This window comes from Heterodontus francisci, chromosome 3 (genome assembly GCF_036365525.1).
Source record: "Heterodontus francisci isolate sHetFra1 chromosome 3, sHetFra1.hap1, whole genome shotgun sequence".
NCBI lineage: Eukaryota > Metazoa > Chordata > Chondrichthyes > Heterodontiformes > Heterodontidae > Heterodontus > Heterodontus francisci.
Window position 1 is genome coordinate 62,197,813 of NC_090373.1, and position 18,041 is coordinate 62,215,853.

The 18,041-nt window shown below is 43.6% G+C and overlaps 1 protein-coding gene across 1 annotated transcript in view; it reads left to right on the plus strand.

Annotated features, from left to right (window-relative positions):
- The window catches only part of lpin1a (lipin 1a), a 117,101-nt gene that overhangs the window by 25,535 nt on the left and 73,525 nt on the right, over nt 1-18,041 (plus strand). The window contains exon 4 of the mRNA XM_068022705.1: nt 1,472-1,803. Within this exon, the coding sequence (XP_067878806.1) occupies nt 1,472-1,803 (332 nt within the window). The remainder of the gene's footprint in view (nt 1-1,471; nt 1,804-18,041) is intronic.

The window sequence follows — 18,041 nt, forward strand, 5'->3', positions numbered from 1 at the left end:
ATGCATTCTTGATTAACATTTATGTTTTCTGTCTTTGGCTACGAGTGTTATCTAAAATGAATACCAATGTTACATTTGGCACGAAAGCCATAATGCACTCCTTTAGCAACCTGAGGATCACTCTAATTTGCTGCTGCGGCTCCACTGGAGTCCTTCCAAAAAGGTGGCTGTGATAGAGTATAGAATCATACTGTGCAGAAGGAGACCATTCAGCCTATCGTGCCTGTACCAGCCCTTTTGAAAGAGCTAGCTAATTCGTCCCACTCCTCTTTTCCCTATAGCCCTACAAAATTTCCTTTTCAAGTATATATGCAATTAATTTTGAAAGTTATTATTAATCTACTCCTCTCCCGTCTGGTTGTTTTGTATTCAATTATCTTGGCTCCAGTGTAACAGCTGGAGCTGTCATGATGCCCTGGAATCCAGTGTGTTTCATGTCACCGTGACTGGAAAATTGCCTGTATTAATCAGCAAGTCCAATTTTATGCTTTGTATATTCACAATGATAAAAGATTTAACGTGTACGTTTAGATCATGCTCCCTGGTGTCCCTGTTCTCAATGAAATTTGGAGAGAAGAATCATTGTGTGTACTTATAGTGATTCTAGGCCTGGGTAATGGCACTGCAAGTTTTGGAGGCAAGTGGAGTGTTGCTGTCCACAGGGAGCATTGACTAACTGGAGTGAATGAGGGATTACCAGGGTATATTTGCTTCCCTGTTAAGTTAAAGAAAAGAAATTATATAAAAAGACTTGCATTTCTATAGTGCTTTTCACAACCACTGGACCTCCCAAAGTGCTTACACTTTTGAAGTGTAATTACTGTGTTGTAATGTAGGAAATGCGGCAGCCAATTTGCATACAACGAACTCTCAAATAGCAATGTGATAATGACCAGATAAGCTTTTTTGTGATGTTGGTTGAGGGACAAATATTGGCCAGGACACTGGGGATAACTCCCCTGCTCTCCTTTGAAATAGTGCCATGGGATGTTTTACATCCTCCTGAGAGGACAGAAGGGGCCGTGGTTTAAGGTCTCATCCAGAAGACAGCACCTCCAACAGTGCAGCACTCCTTCAGTACTAAACTGATGTGTCAGCATTGATTTTTGTGTTCAAGTCCTGGAATGGGACTTGAACCCACAACGTTCTGACTCCGAGGCAAGTGTGCTACCAACAGAGCCACAGTTAACACCTATTAAACAGTTGCTATGGACCAGTGACGAGTAAAGTGCTTTTTCTTCATACGCCTAAGAAAACATACTTCAATATCAATGTGCCATACTTGCATTAACTAGATGGGTTTAACAATGATATGCACACCTTGTGTAATCCTTTGGAAAATTCTTTAATGTTCAGAGGATCCAAAGTCAGTCAGTCGTATATTAATGACAAAAGTCATGAATTTTTATTTTTGATTGCTGTACTAGTTCAGATCGGGTGCAAGTGAAACATTTTATTTATTTGATTCTAGGTAAATGTTCCTTTACACCTGGCTACTTCACCTATCATTACGTCAGAAGGTGCTGCACGAAATGAAGGAACAGTGGCGAATAGTTTACTTGATAGACAGCGAAATTTATCATCTACTGGATCCACGCAAACCTCAATAGCTATTCATGTTACCCAGGCCTCTCCAGAGAACCAAATGAGTAGCAGCTTTGTGAAGAAAAGAAGGAAAAGGAGACGCAAGTCGAGAGTGGACAGTGTAAAAAGAGATGATAATGGTGATACTTCGGAGAATGAAGACATGTTTCCTATAGAAATCAGCTCTGAAGAGGAGGTGCCAATCACTGAACCTACAAGGTATGTACAAAAAAAATCACAACAGCACAATAAAGCAGAGAAACCATTCGAAGTTGTGTTAATTCATAGTGAATATACTCCTGCTTCACTTGCTTGCAGCTTTAATTGGTTACTTTTGGGATTCACAAAAAAATTTCATAGTTTTATCTATTTGTTCCCCTTAGGAAATTTATTAAACTGCCCTTTCAGATTGTCACTATTTATTGTACTGGGCCAAATTTTTTATTTTGTTGGATATAAACTAAAGATGTGATGCACTTTTGAGTGATTATTACTTTCTCTTATCTATATATGTGTATTAGTTTGACACATAGATTCAAGAGTTTGTTCATCTGGTTTGGTCCAGTTGGTCAGACTGCTATCCAGTACACTACTAAAATGAAGCTTACTGCTGAAGCACAAACTAAGCTGAAGCCTACTGATCCTGCAAAATTGAATATTTGTTTTTTAGATCTTTTAAAAAAAAAAGTATCAGAAAAAAGTGTATAACAAATCACTTTTGTTGTATTACCATAACTTGCACAGTCCTTACTTCCATTATCAATCTCTTGCTCTGCATTACACTCACTCTGAATTTTCATTCTGTTTTCCTATATATTCGACTGTAAATACACCAACAGGAAAAAAAAAAATCTAGCTTTATTTTCTCAGTCTCTTGGAATCTTGTTAGCCGTTTGTACAACTCTGACTGCATTGGAATTCCTTGTCCAAATCTGTCCTTTTAATGTAGGACGCTGCAAAATCAAGGTGAGACTGCCCAGTTCTAAATGTGACTGCAGCTAACATCAGCCCATTGACTGATGGTTAATTTTCTGAAGTGAATGTGAAATTGTTGTTATGGCCACTTGGTGAGATGTGGGTGGTTCCCACTGTTCGACCCCCCACCTAACCTCAGCAAGTGTGTGTTATTAGGGTTTAACCCCTTGGTGTTTTATTTGTCAAATAAACAGACAACAGGTTTTCTTGTAGGTTTAAAAACAGAAAGTCAGTTGTTTATTGATTGATACGCCTTATTCTGAAATTGTCACAACCGCAAACACTCACAAATTTGCTGCGTGCACGCACACACACGAGAAGAGACAAGTAGAGGGGAAAAAGGGGAAAGTGATTTTTAAATGGGGGTGGGGGGAGGTCACGATTAACCTGTTGAATTCTCTTGGAAATAGAGTTCTTGAGGGTTGCAGGCCCCTGGTGATTGTAGATTTCTCTATTGGTTGAAAGTTCAGCTTAAGACGGTGGATCATCTCTTGTTCATTGCTGTCTAGTGTAGATGTAGGATCCTACAGCAGGCACATGCCTTCTGGTTTTCTGGAAGCAAGTTTCTGGATGCTGCTTTTCTTTCTGTTTCTGCCAGTATATCTCTCTAGGCTGCTTTTCTTAAGGTAAAAATGTGTTATTTTTCCCCTCTTGATAGGGTACATTGTGGTCTCCTCCCCATGGTGATCACACAATGACCCAGGACGTGGCAATTCAACCTTTTCTACATAAGAAGACATTCAATTCTGGAATGTTTTAGGATGGGTATAGTTAACACCTCTTAGCATTGAAGAATTTCCTTTTTGTCCTTGTCAGGCAGTTTGAATATACAAAGGCCAATCCCTTTTTTCCCTTGGCCATTTTGGACCATTGTTCACTTTACAAACATAGACACATAGAAAAATAGGAGCAGGAGTAGGCTCTTCGGCCCTTCGAGCATGCTCCGCCATTCAATACGATCATGTCTGATCATCCAAACTCAGTAACCTGTTCCTGCTTTCTTCTCGTATCCCTTGATCCCATTAGCCCTAAGAACTATATCTAACTCTTTCTTGAATATACTTCAATCCATTGGAACTGTTCCAGAGTCTATAGAATTTTGAAAAATGACCAGCAATGCATCTACTATTTCTAGGGCCACTTCCTTAAGTACTCTGGGACGTAGATTATCAGGCCCTGGGGATTTATCGGCCTTCAATCCCATAAATTTCCCGAACACCATTTCCCTACTAATCCTGATTTCATACAGTTCCTCCTTCTCACTAGACCCTATGTTCCCCAACATTTCTGGGAGGTAATATGTGTTTTCCTTTGTGAAAGACAGAACCAAAGTATGTATTTAATTGGCCTGCCATTTCTTTGTTCCCCATTATAAATTTCCCCCGTTTTGGACTGTAAGGGACCCACATTTGTCTTCACTAATCTTTTTCTCTTCACATCTATAGAAGCTTTTACAGTCAGATTTGATGTTCTTTGCAAGTTATTACTCATACTCTATTTTCCCCTTCTTAATCAATCCCTTTGTCCTCCTTTGCTGAATTCTAAACTGCTCCCAATCCTCAGGTTTTCTGCTTGTTCTGGTCATTCTACATTTCTCCTCCTTGGATCTAATACTATCCCTAATATTTTTTGTAAACCACGGTTGAGCCACCCTTCCTGTTTTATTTTTGCACCAGACAGGAATGAACAATTGTTGTAATTCATCCATGTGTTCTTTTAAATGCTAGCCATTGCCTATCCACCATCAACCCTTTAAGTAATGTTCCCCAATCTATCATAGCCAACTTGCACCTCATACCTTCATAGTTTCCTTTAGATTCGGGACCCTAGTCTCACTCTCCATCTTAATGAAGAATTCAATCATGTTATGGTTGCTCTTCCCCAAGGGACCCCGCCCAACAAGATTGTTAATTAATCGTTTCTCAAAACACAATACCCAGGTCTAGGATGGCCTGTTCTCTAGTTGGTTCCTCAACATATTGGTCCAAAAAACCATCACATGCGCACTTCAGGAATTCCTCCTCTACAGTATTATTGCTATTTTGGTTTGCCCAATCTATATGTAGATGAAAGTCACCCATAATTACAGTTGCACCCTTATTGCATGCATCTCTGATTTCCTGTTTAATGCCATCCTCTACATCACCACTGCTGTTTAGGGGTCTATATACGGCCCCCACCATGTTTTCCTCCCCTTGGTGTTTCTTAGCTCCACCCATACAGATTCCACATCAGGATTCTCGGAGCTATATCCTTTCTCACTATTGATTTGCTCTTCTACTAACAACGCTACTCCACCTCCTTTCCCCTTTTGTCTGTAATTCCTAAATTTTGAATACCCTTGGATGTTCAGTTCCCATCCTTGGTCACCTTACAGCCATGTCTCCGTAAGCACAACTATATCATCCATTTACATCTATTTGTGTGGTTAATTCGCCTACCTTTTGCGAATACTCCGCGCATTGAGAGACCATGCCTTTTAGGCTTGGCTTTTTAACATTCTTAGTCATCTTAGCATGATTTCGCACAATGGCCCTATTTGTTTCTTGCCCTTGATTTCTATGCCTTCCACTTTTATGTTTTTGTTTCCTGTCTTTTGTTTCTATCCTCGTTTCCTCCTCCTCAGTCTCCCCATTCAGGTTCCCATCCTCTTGCCATTCTAGTTTAAATCCTCCCCAACAGCACCAGCAAACGCCCCTGCGATGACATCGGTTCCGTTTCAGCCTGGGTGTAACCCGTCCCGCTTGTACAGATCCCACCTTCCCCACAACTGGTCCCGATGTCCCAAGAATCTAAATCCCTCCCTCCTGCACCATTTCTCCAGCCACGCATTCTTCTGGTCTATTCTCTTGTTCCTATACTGACTAACACGTGGCATAGGAAGTAATCCTGAGATTACTACCTTTTTGAGGTCCTTTTTAATTTAGCACCTAACTCCTTAAATTCATCTGGCAGAACCTCATCCCTTTTTCTATGTCATTGGTACCAATATGTACTACGGCCTCTGGCTGTTCACCCTCCCCCTTCAGAATGTCCTGCAGTCGCTCTGAGACATCTTTGACCCTAGCACCTGGGAGGCAACATACCATCTTGGAGTCTCGTTTGCGGCCATAGAAATACCTGTAAAATGCAAAATAAAGGTTCTTTTTTTTTTTAAAGACAATATTAGTTTTTATAACTCTTCAGATTTAGTCCATAATTTGTATCATCTGTTACAATCAGGTGAGGAGGGGTCGAAGGGCATCCCTCTTGTCACTCTCCTTGTTTGGTTGCAACAGGGTATTTTTCTTCTTTTAAAGTGAATGTGCTTGCCAATTTAGTGAGTATTTAGATAATTACATGCTGTGATCAAAACAGAACCAATCGGACAGGTTTTCTTGAGTTTAACCTGGTGTTTAAACCGATCTAAGTAAAAATTATAAACAACACTCGAACTTTGTCTCGCTCGCTCGCTCACACACTCACTCACTCGAGGTTCTCGCTCGCTCGTGGTTCTCGCACGAGGTTCTCTCTCGCTCGAGGTTCACGCTTGCTCGTGGTACACGCTCACTCACTAACTTGAGGTTCATGCTCGCACACTCACTAACTCGAGGTTCTCGCTCGCTCAAGGTTCGCGCTCGCGCGCTCACTCGAGCTTCTCGCTCGCTCACTCGAGCTTCACGCTCGCTCACAGCCTGTGGAGGTTGGTGACTCGGTTTTCTTCCGCATGAACTCGGTCCTCAGGCTTCTGGCTTGTCGAGGTGCACAGATTCGGAGTTTGACTGGAGAAAGATGGAAGGACCCCACTTGGGTCTCCTCTGTTCAGTCCAGTTGCTTGTCTGCTGCAGAGAGAGAAAACCCAGCTTAAAGCACACAGATGGTGGGCCTGTCACATGATGGATCAGTGTCCATTTCCACTTGTAACTTAATTAGTTAATTGTTCGAGTGATTACCTTTGAATATTTCGTCTCCACCAGTTTAAAGTCCCAAATTTACGTTTACGTTTAGAGATACAGCACTGAAACAGGCCCTTCGGCCCACCGAGTCTGTGCCAACCATCAACCACCCATTTATACTAATCCTACACTAATCCCATATTCCTACCACATCCCCACCTGTTCTTATATTTCCCTACCACCTACCTATACTAGGGGCAATTTATAATGGCCAATTTACCTACCAACCTGCAAGGCTTTTGGCTTGTGGGAGGAAACCGGAGCACCCGGAGAAAACCCACGCAGATACAGGGAGAACTTGCAAACTCCACACAGGCAGCACCCAGAATTGAACCCGGGTCCCTGGAGCTGTGAGGCTGCGGTGCTAACCACTGCGCCTTTAAATGTCTTGTTAATGGAGACTAGCCAGGTGATTCACTCCAAGCTTCCCAAGTCATTGTTCTGGAGGGGATTGGCCAGATAATTCGACTCCCTCTCGATGCATTGGAATGTGGGGGGATTTTGATGCAAATTTCAGTGTCCATGTTAGCTGCTGGCAGTCACCTTTTGGTCTGTTGTCTTTTCCTTTTTTAAAAATTTAATTTGGGTTTCCAGCCGATGGATTAAAAAATCATCATTTGGCATGCCTGTGTTTGTGACACCTCCACATCACACCACGTGGAATGAGATGTGATGACTGGAGCATTTCATTATAAGGTTGTAAATAAAATAAGAAACTGTACACACACGTTCATCTTCAAACACTCACTTCTCAACTAAACCAGAGCAGTGTGAGATTTACATCTGGGATTATTCTGTGTTGAGTTGGACTCTGGATAAAGCATTGGCTATCACATTGTTTTTTTCTGCAAAGTGGATAATTTTTAGGTGGTAAGGTTGTAAAACCAGGCTCCATCAAAATAGCCTTGCATTCTGGGTTTTGAATTTCTCCATAAATGTTAAAGGATTGTGGTCAGTATAGACAATGGTATCCCGATATCCATTTTGGACATAGACCTCAAATGCTGGAGAGCTAGCAACATTTCCAGAGCTTCCTGTTCCACAGTGGAGTATTTCCTTTGATGTTGGTTTAATTTTTTGGAGAAGTACCCAACTGGGGTCTCAATGCCTGACTCATCATCTTGGAGCAGTAAGGCACCTACCCCTGGGTCACTAGCATCAACTGTCCCTTTAAATGGTTTATTAAAGTTTAGAGCTGTCAGTACCGGTTTGTTGGTTAAGTTGGCTTTCAGCCTCTCGAAAGCTGTTTAGCACCTCCCAATAAATTGACCGTTGCTCTTTTCTGTAGTAAGTTTGTCAGTGGGGCAACTGTAGTTCTGAAGTTTGGGACAAACTTGCAGTAAAACCCACACATCCCCCAAAATGATTTTATTTCCCTGTCGGTTATAGTGATGGGAAAATCCATCAGTGCTTGTACCTTCGCTGCTCTGGACAGCACCTGCCCTAGACCCACAACATATCCGAGGTAGGTTACTTGAGCTTTAGCAAAGTTGCTCCTTGCAAAGTTTACCGCTAGGTTAGCCAACTGTAACCTTCGGAAGAGGGATTCTAAGTGGTCTAGGTGGTCCCCCAGGTGACACTGTACGCTAACAGATCATCCAGGTACACTATACAGTTGGGTAGGCCAGCCACTACCTGGTTCATCAGCTTTTGGAAGGTTTCTGGGGCATTTCTTAAACCAAAGGGCATCACTTGACTTTGGAATAAGTCGTCTGGGCTGGCAAAAGCTGAGATCTCCTTAACACGGGTGGTTAAGGGAACCTGCCAGTATCCTTTCAACAAGTCTATTTTGGTTATGTAGGTGGCATTTCCTACTCTCTCTGTAGAGTCTTCCAGGTGGTGAATTGGGTAGGAATCAGTTCTGGTCACCACATTAACCTTCCTGTAATCAATGCAGAGTCTTGTTGAGCCATTGGGCTTGGGCTTGGGCAACAGCACAATTGGGGAACACCAACTGCTCTGACTGGGCTCAATCAGCTTGTGCTCCAGCACATACTGAATTTCCTCTTGAACCTGGGTCAGTTTCCTGGGGCCTAGGTGATAGGGATTTTATCTTATGGGAGGGGTCTCTCCTACATTCACATCATGTAGGGTTAGAGTTGTGCACCCTCTTTTGTCCCTGCAGACCTCTTTAAATGCTGTGAGCAGCCTTGTTTAGGATTCCTCTTTGTTCTGCATTTAAATAGGAGAGTATGGTGTCTAATTTCCCTAACATTTCAGTGGAAGCTAACTGGAGGGTAGGGATTTGATTTGGGAATCCTCCAAGCCTCCTTCAAACTTGTCCTTGCTGTCCCTTTTGTCCTCCTCTTTCCTGACTGCCTGACAGACCTGTGCTTGTTTGTCCCCTTCCCGGCTGTGATACCATTTTAACATATTGATGTGGCACAGCTTTTGCCTTTTCCTACAATCTGGGGTGTCAATTATATAAGTCACCTTGCTAATTCTCTTTACTACTCTTTACGGACCACTGAACCGGGCTTTCAGTGGTTCTCCCTCTATTGGTAGCAGCACTAACACATGATCTCTGGGTCAAAATGTTCTGGCCTTGGCATGTTTATCCGCCTGCCTTTTCATAGCTGTCTGGGAGGTCTTTAGGTATTTCTGAGCCACCGCAAAGGCTCTCATGAGACGCTCCCAGAACATGGAGATGTAGTCTTACAGGGAAAGTTCGTAGGTTCGACCCTGTGTCCTTAAAAAAAAAACTCTCATTGCTTAAGAGGGCCTTTCACCTTGTGCGCATAAACTAATTCAAAAGGACTAAAGCCATTGGACTCATTGGGTAAGTCTCTGGGAGCAAATAGAAGAAATCCCAGCCCTTTGTCCCAGTTATGGGGGTACTCATAGCAGTATGCCTTGATCATTGTCTTTAGGGTCTGGTGGGACTGTTCCAAAGCCTCTTGTGACTGTGGGTGGTAGGCTGAGGACTTTAGCTTGGTTATACCCAGATTACCCATCACCTTTTTGAAAAATACCAGACATGAACTTCGTGTCCTGATCTGTCTGGATCTTGGCAGGCAGCCCATATCGGGTAAAGAATTGGGTTAACTCTTCCACCATTACCTTGACGGAGATAGTTCTTAGGGGGATGGCCTCTGGGAATCAGTTAGCCACATCCATAATGTTGAGAAGGTATTGGTAACCCCCTTTTGTTTTCAGCAGGGATCCCACACCAGCATTCTGCTGAATGGTTCCCCAAAAGTTGTTCTGGAAATTAGGGGTGCAGGTTTTAATTGCAGTTTGGGACTTCCCCACAACCTGCCATGTATTGCAAGTTTTACAGAACTCCACCACATCCATGTGGAGTTGTGGCCAGTGAAAATGCTGTCTTATGCAGGCTTGGGTTTTTCGGATACCGACATGTCCAGCCATTGGAATTTTGTGGGCTATTCTCAATATTTCCTTACGGTACCTCGGCAGCACCACTATCTGGTGAACCACTGTCCACTCTTCGTTTGCAGGTCTGTGAGGAGGTCTCCACTTCCTCATCAACGCATTCTTTAAATAATAGCACTCTGGAACTCCCTCTGCTTCAGCTTCAATTTAGGCAGTCTGTGTTAACTTTTTAAACCCTGTGTCACCTTGCTGATCCTCGACTAGGGAAGACCTGTTTAATCCATCCACCGGGTCCTCTAACTTCCCAAAGAAGGCTTTGGATAACTAGACAGTCGGGTCATCCATCTGCAGTGCCAGTTAAGCCTCCTCTGATGGAGTTTGTTTGGCTGTGGACTGGGTTACCACACAGTAGTGGAAAATGCCAGGGACCTTCTCCTGTAACTGCTCTGTCTCCCTGACCTCATTTGGTCTCTCTAAAACCACTGGGGCAGCTACCAGCTTCGCCTCTGCCAGATCATTACCCAGGAGCAGGTTGACCCTGTCCACCGGCAAACTGGGGACAATTGCCACGGTTACCGATCCTAATACAAGGTTGCACTCCAGGTGCACCTGGAGGGTGGGCATGGGCATATACTTTCCTCCGATACCATTTACTTTAGCATTGAATGCACTCTCTGGGGAACGGTAATGTCTTTTCCCAGCAGAAGGGATTAGGTGGCCCCTGTATCCCTAAGTATGACTGTGGACTTGTTTGTCTCACTCGACGGCTATGGGGTCACTTTTTTCCTTTGGACACAAAATTCTCGTAACTCTCAGGGATTTTGTTAAGTTCTCCTGCACTCACAGTGGTAGGTTTACTGGGTCTTACTGCCGCACGTAAAGTGGCAGCCTCATCTGCGCTTTCCATCTGGGCCCCTTTTCCTGCACTGGTCTGGTGTACACTGATTAATCCTACAGGCTTTCCCCGTAACGTCCTGTAGTCAGATCGAAGGTGACCTGCCTTGTCACAATGAAAACACACAGGCTTCCAAGCATCACTCCTGCTCTCAGCACCATCCTTTTTAGCTTGAGTAAGGCCCCCTGTGTTTCCAGCTTTCCCTTGTCGCCCGTAACTTTTCAGGTTGCTATCATCCTCCTGCTTTCAATCCTTTTCAGGATTTTAGAGGTGACTAGGGAAGGGTTTCCCTTGGGGCAAGGGCTTGTGGACAAGCCAGGATTGCTGCCTGTCTGGCTCTTGGAACCTTTTGTTCCTCCACGTGGGTTTTAATGGAAAGGGGAAGTGGGTTTTTGAACTCTTTTGTGAAGGATCACATCTGAGGTTTTCATAGGTGGGCTCTATCTTAAGTGTCCATGTCCATCAGTCAAAAGCGAATTGCTTAACTCTTTTGAACTTGATGTAAGTTTGTTCAGGCTGCTTTCAGAGGGATCAGAATTTTTGGGGGTACGCCTCTGGTACCAGCTCATATGCGCTCGAGATAGCATTTTTGGTCATTTCATAGTCTGATGAACTCTCATCAGGCAACAATGAATAAACCTCATGAGCTTTTCCTGTTAGTTTTCTTTGCAATAGCGGGGTTCAGCCCTCTGCTGGCCACTTCAACTATTTCGCAAGCTTTTCAAAAGAGATAAAAATGCTTCCACATCCCCCTCATTGAACTTCGGTATCAACTGGGAGAACGTTAAGAGCTCTGCACTTGGTCCTGAGCTCGGGTCAGTTCCCTCACTATTGGTGCCTTTACTGGGTACATTGGGTCTTCCCCTAGTTGGTTCGAGCTGCATTAACTCCCTTTTTTCTCCTTCTCCTTCTTCTGGAAAGTTCTTTCTTTCTTTCTTTCTTTCTTTCTTTCTTTCTTTCTTTCTTTCTTTCTTTCTTTTCTTTCTTTCTTTCTTTCTTTCTTTCTTTCTTTCTTTCTTTCTTTCTTTTCTTTCTTTCTTTCTTTATTTCTTTCTTTCTTTCTTCTTTCTTTCTTTCTTTCTTTCTTTCTTTTCTTTCTTTCTTTCTTTCTTTCTTCTTTCTTCTTCTTTCTTTCTTTCTTTCTTCTTCTTTCTTCTTTCTTTCTTCTTTCTTTCTTTCTTTCTTTCTTTCTTTCTTTCTTTCTTTCTTCTTTCTTTCTTTCTTTCTTTCTTTCTTTCTTTCTTTCTTTCTTTCTTTCTTTCTCTTCTCTCTTTCTCTTATTTCTCTCTTTCTCTCTTCTCTCTTCTTTCTCTTTCTCTCTTTCTTTCTCTCTTTCTCTCTTTCTTTCTCTCTTTCTCTTTTCTTTCTTTCTCTCTTCTCTCTTTCTTTCTCTCTTTCTCTCTTTCTTTCTTTCTCTCTTTCTCTCTTTCTCTCTTTCTCTCTCTCTTTCTTTCTCTCTTTCTCTCTTTCTCTCTTTCTCTCTTTCTCTCTTTCTTTCTCTCTTTCTTTCTCTCTTTCTCTCTTTCTTTCTTTCTCTCTTTCTCTCTTTCTCTCTTTCTCTCTTTCTCTCTTTCTCTCTTTCTTTCTCTCTTTCTCTCTTTCTTTCTCTCTTTCTCTCTTTCTTTCTCTCTTTCTCTCTTTCTTTCTTTCTCTCTTTCTCTCTTTCTTTTCTTTCTCTCTTTCTCTCTTTCTTTCTTTCTCTCTTTCTCTCTTTCTCTCTCTCTTTCTTTCTCTCTTTCTCTCTTTCTCTCTTTCTCTCTTTTCTCTTTCTTCTCTCTTTCTTTCTCTCTTTCTTTCTCTCTTTCTCTCTTTCTTTCTCTCTTTCTCTCTTTCTTTCTCTCTTTCTCCTTTCTCTCTTTCTCTCTTTCTCTCTTCTCTTCTTTCTCTCTTTCTCTCTTTCTCTCTTTCTCTCTTTCTCTCTTTCTCTCTTTCTCTCTTTCTCTCTTTCTCTCTTTTTTTCCTTTTCCTTTTTTCTTTTTTCTTTTTCTTTTTCTTTTCCTTCCGAAATGCTCTCTCCTCCCTCCATTCCTGGAACTCTAGCACTAGTTTCCACTGCTCTATCTGGATCTTGGCTAATGTGATTCTGTCTGTTTTGGTTCTAAGCCTGTCTACCATTCTTCAGTTTAAGTTTCAAAATGGTTGGCCACAAGTTTTAGGATTTTGTGTTTCCTCGATTTTGGACAGATAGTTGCCCCTAACTGCCTAGCGACATTCCTTAACTCTTCAATAGATAGGGCTTTTAAATTGTCCCAAGTTACTTTACTCTGTTCTAGGAAGGTTCTGGCCTCAAATTTGGACATTTTAGTACTCTAACACTGAAAATTAAGAAAATGTGTATTGAAGTTTTTAAATGATTGCTAGGGATCAATTTGGTTTCCCTCTTCCAATTTCTCATTTGTCTTTGGGTTTTGATTCCAGACAAGAGCCCCCAAATTTCTGTCCTATATGTCCTGTCCACAAAAAGCAGGACAAATCCAATCTGCCAATTACTGTCCCATCAGTTAACTCTTCATCAGCAAAGTGATGGAAAGTGTCGTTGACAGTGTTATCAAGCAGCATTTACTCAGTAATAACTTACTCACTGCTCAGTTTGGGTTCTGCCAGGGCCACTTGGCTCCAGACCTCATGATAGCCTTGGTCCAAACACAGGCAAAAGAGTTGAATTCTAAGGGTGACATTAGAATGACTGCCCTTGACATCAAGGCAGCATTTGATCGAGTGTGCCATCAAGGATCCCAAGTAAAATTGAAGTCAATGGGAATCAGGGAAAACTTCCCAGAGCTGGGAAGGAGGTGTTAAGTAATGTAAACGAAGGGGCACAGTAAATAAGGAAATAATCGGACTGGAGCAAATGGCAACACTGATGACATAACACACAGAGAGGAGTGGCAGAACGTGAGAAAATTAAAGTAAGTACCGAGCCATCCCTTTGTGTGTTTAGTATCTTTCTTGGCTAATGTTGAGTTTATGGTAGTATAGATTTAATATTCGTGCAAGTAAGTGTGAGTCAGAGGAGAACATGCCAAGTGATTCAATTCTAATTGCATTTCAAGATGCTAAATGTTGATAAATTGCTACGTAATTAATCACTAATTAATTACTCATTTAACATCAAGCTAAATCATCCATTTAAGAAATCCAGACCCTGAATGGCCAGTTAGTTGAAAAAATAAGCTACAGATAATTGACTAATTAATTTATAAAGACATTGTAGTGCAGCCAGTGTGTCAGGATTGTGGTATATGGAAGTTTGTGTATGAGACATTGGGGGAGGCGGTGGCATAGTGGTATTATCACTGGACTAATAACTCAGAGATCCAGGGTATTCATCTGGAGACATGGGTTCGAATCCCACCAGAGCAGAAGGTGGAATTTGAATTTAATTAATATATCTGGAATTAAAAGCTAGTCTAATGATGGCCATGATTGTTGTAAAAACCCATCTGGTTCACTAATGTCCTTTAGGGAAGGAAATGTCCTTAGGTCTGGCCTACATATGACTCCAGACGCACAGCAATGTGCCCTCTGAAATGGCCTAGCAAGCCACTCAGTTGTACCTAACCACTACAAAGTCAATAAAAAGGAATGAAACCGGACGCACCATCCGGCATCGACCTAGGCACCGGAAACAACAACGGCAAACCCAGCCCTGTCGACCCTGCAAAGTCGTCCTCACTAACATCTGGGGGCTTGTGCCCAAGTTGGGAGAGCTGTCCCACAGACTAGTCAAGCAACAGCCTGACATAGTCATACTCACGGAATCATACCTTAACGACAATGTCCCAAACACTGCAATCACTATCCCAGCAGAGGTGGTGGGACAGTGGTCTACAGTAGGGAGGGAGTTGCCCTGGGAGTCCTCAACATCGACTCCGGACCCCATGAAGTCTCATGGCATCAGGTCAAACATGGGCAAGTTAACCTCCTACTGATTAACTCCAACTGATTACCACCCACTGCCCTCCCTCAGCTGATGACTCAGTACTCCTCCATGTTGAACACCACTTGGAAGAAGCACTGAGCATGGCAAGGGCACAAAATGTACTCTGGGTGGGGGACTTCAATGTCCATCACCAAGAGTGGCTCGGTAGCACCACTACTGACCGAGCTGGCCGAGTACTAAAGGACATAGCTGCTGGACTGGGTCTGCGGCAGGTTGTGGGGGAACCAACACGAGGGAAAAAAATACTTGACCTCGTCCTCACCAATCTGCCTGCCGCAGATGCTTCTGTCCATGAATGTATTGGTAGGAGTGACCACCGCACAGTCCTTGTGGAGACTAAGTCCTGCCTTCACATTGAGGATACCCTCCATTGTGTTGTGTGGCATTATCACCGTGCTAAATGGGATAGATTTTGAACAGATCTAGCAATGCAAACTGGGCATCCATGAGGAACTGTGGGCCATCAGCAGCAGCAGAATTGTACTGAACCACAATCTGCAACCTCATGGCCCGGCATATCCCCCACTCTACCATTACCATCAAGCCAGGAGACCAACTCTGGTTCAATGAAGAGTGCCAGAGGGCACGCTTGGAGCAGCACCAGGCATACCTCAAAATGAGGTGTCAACCTGGTGAAACAACAACCCAGGACTACTTGCATGCCAAACTGCATAAGCAGCATGCAATAGACAGAGCTAAGCGATCCCATAACCAACGGATCAGATCTAAGCTCTGCAGTCCTGCCACATCCACTCGTGAATGGTGGTGGACAATTAAACAACTAACTGGAGGAGGTGGCTCCACAAATATCCACATCCTCAATGATGGGGAGCCCAGCACATCAGTGCGAAAGATAAGGCGGCATTTGCAACAGTCCTGAGCCAGAAGTGCCGAGTTGATGATCCATCTCGGCCCCCTCCTGAAGTCCCCAGCATTACAGATGCCAGACTTCAGCCAATTCGATTCACTCCCCATGATATCAAGAAACGGCTGAAGGCACTGGATACTGCAAAGGCTATGGGCCCTGACAATATTCCGGCAATAGTACTGACAACCTTTGCTCAAGAACTTACTGCACCCCTAGCCAAGCTGTTCCAGTATAGCTACAACACTAGCATCTGCCCGGCAATGTGGAAAATTGCCCAGGTATGTCCTGTACACAAAGGACAAGTCTAACCCGGCCAATTACCGCCCCATCAGTCTACTCTGAATCATCAGTAAAGTGATGGAAGGTGTCATCAACAGTGCCATCAAGCAGCACTTGCTTAGCAATAACCTGCTCAGTGATGCTCATTTTGGGTTCCGCCAGGGCCACTCAGCTCCTGACCTCATTACAGCCTTGGTTCAAACTTGGACAAAAGAGCTGAACTCAAGAGGTGAGGTGAGAGTGACTGCCCTTGACATCAAGGCAGCATTTGACTGAGTATGGCATCAAGGAGCCCGAGCAAAACTGGAGTCAATGGGAATCGGGGGGAAAACTCTCTGCTGGTTGAGTCATACCTAGCACAAAGGAAGATTGCTGTGGTTGTTGGAAGTCAATCATCTGAGCTCCAGGACATCACTGCAGGAGTTCCTCAGGGTAGTGTCCTGGGCCCACCCATCTTCAGCTGCTTCATCAATGACCTTCCTTCAATCATAAGGTCAGAAGTGGGGATGTTCGCTGATTGCACAATGTTCAGCACCATTCGCGACTCCTCAGATACTGAAGCAGTCCATGTAGAAATGCAGCAAAACCTGGACAATATCTAGGCTTGGGCTGGTAAGTGGCAAGTAGCATTCGTGACACACAAGTGCCAGGCAGTGACCATCTCCAACAAGAGAGAATCTAACCATCTCCCCTTGACATTCAATGGCATATGATCGCTGAATCCCCCACTGTCAACATCCTAGGGGCTACCATTGACCAGAAACTGAACTGGAGTAGCCATATAAATACCGTGGCTACAAGAGCAGGCCAGAGGCTAGGAATCCTGTGGCAAGTAACTCACCTCCTGACTCCCCAATGCCTGTCCACCATCTACAAGGCACAAGTCAGGAGTGTGATGGAATACTCTCTGATGAGTGCAGCTCCAACAACACTCAAGAAGCTCGACCCCATCCAGAACAAAGCAGCCCGCTTGATTGGCGCACCATCCACAAACATTCGCTCCCTCCACCACTGACGTACAGTGGCAGCAGTGTGTACCATCTACAAGATGCACTGCAGCAACGCACCAAGGCTCCTTAGACAGAACCTTCCAAACCCATGACCTCTACCACCTCAAAGGACAAGAGCAGCAAATGCATGGGAACGCCACCACCTGCAAGTTCCCATCCAAGTCACACACCAACCTGACTTGGAACTATATCGCCGTTCCTTCACTGTTGCTGGGTCAAAATCCTGGAACTCCCTTCCTAACAGCACTGTGGGTATACCTACCCCAAATGGACTGCAGCGGTTCAAGAACGCAGCTCACCACCACCTTCTCTAGGGCAATTAGGGATGGGCAATAAATGCTGGCCTGGCCAGTGACGCCCACATCTCATGAATGAATTAAAAAAAAGACTGCCCCAGGCTGCCGCATTTGCAAGCAATGTCTCTGCCTCAAGCCAATCTGGTTTAGAGTCTTTGAACTGGAATCTGAGCTAGAGACACTCTGACACGTAAGAGAAGAGGAAGAATACAGCATAATACAAGGGATGGGGTGGGGGACGCGGTGGTTGGCATCCTTCCATCTACAAAAGATGATGGACATGCAGCAAACACTCCATTTAGGTGGGGTGTCTTCTCTTGCTGCAACTTTGCTGATGGCTGTGAAGACCAATCCTTGAAAGGCAAGTTCTGCAACAAGTGCTGCACGTGAAGCTGCCAAGTGATGCTGAGTTGTTGCTTTTGGCACTGGCGTCTGTTGTCAAGCTGCTTTAGCAACCAGTCCGCAGAATGTGTCGCCATTTCTTGAATACAGCATAATAGAAGAAGACATTGGAAACTTGCAGACTGGGCAGTTTAGTGGGTAAATTAATTTTAACATAGATAAATGTGAGGTGATGCACTTTGATAGGAAAAATCGAAACATTACCTACACCTTAGAAAATAAGAAACTGAATGGGTAGAAGAGCAAAGAGATTTAGTGATACAGATGAACAAACTTTTAAAAACAACATCACATCAGCAAAATAATTAAAAATGCTAACAAAATACTTGGGTTTATTTCTGGGGGGAGCAGTATCGGACCCTGGTTAGGTCATACTTAAGAGTACTGTGCACAGTTCTGGTCTTCATACTATAAAAAGGACATCAAAGCACTGGAGAAGGTGCAAAAAAGAACTACAAGACCTGAGAAATTACAACTATGGGGATAGATTGAAGAAGTTGGGGCTTTTTTCATTTGAAATG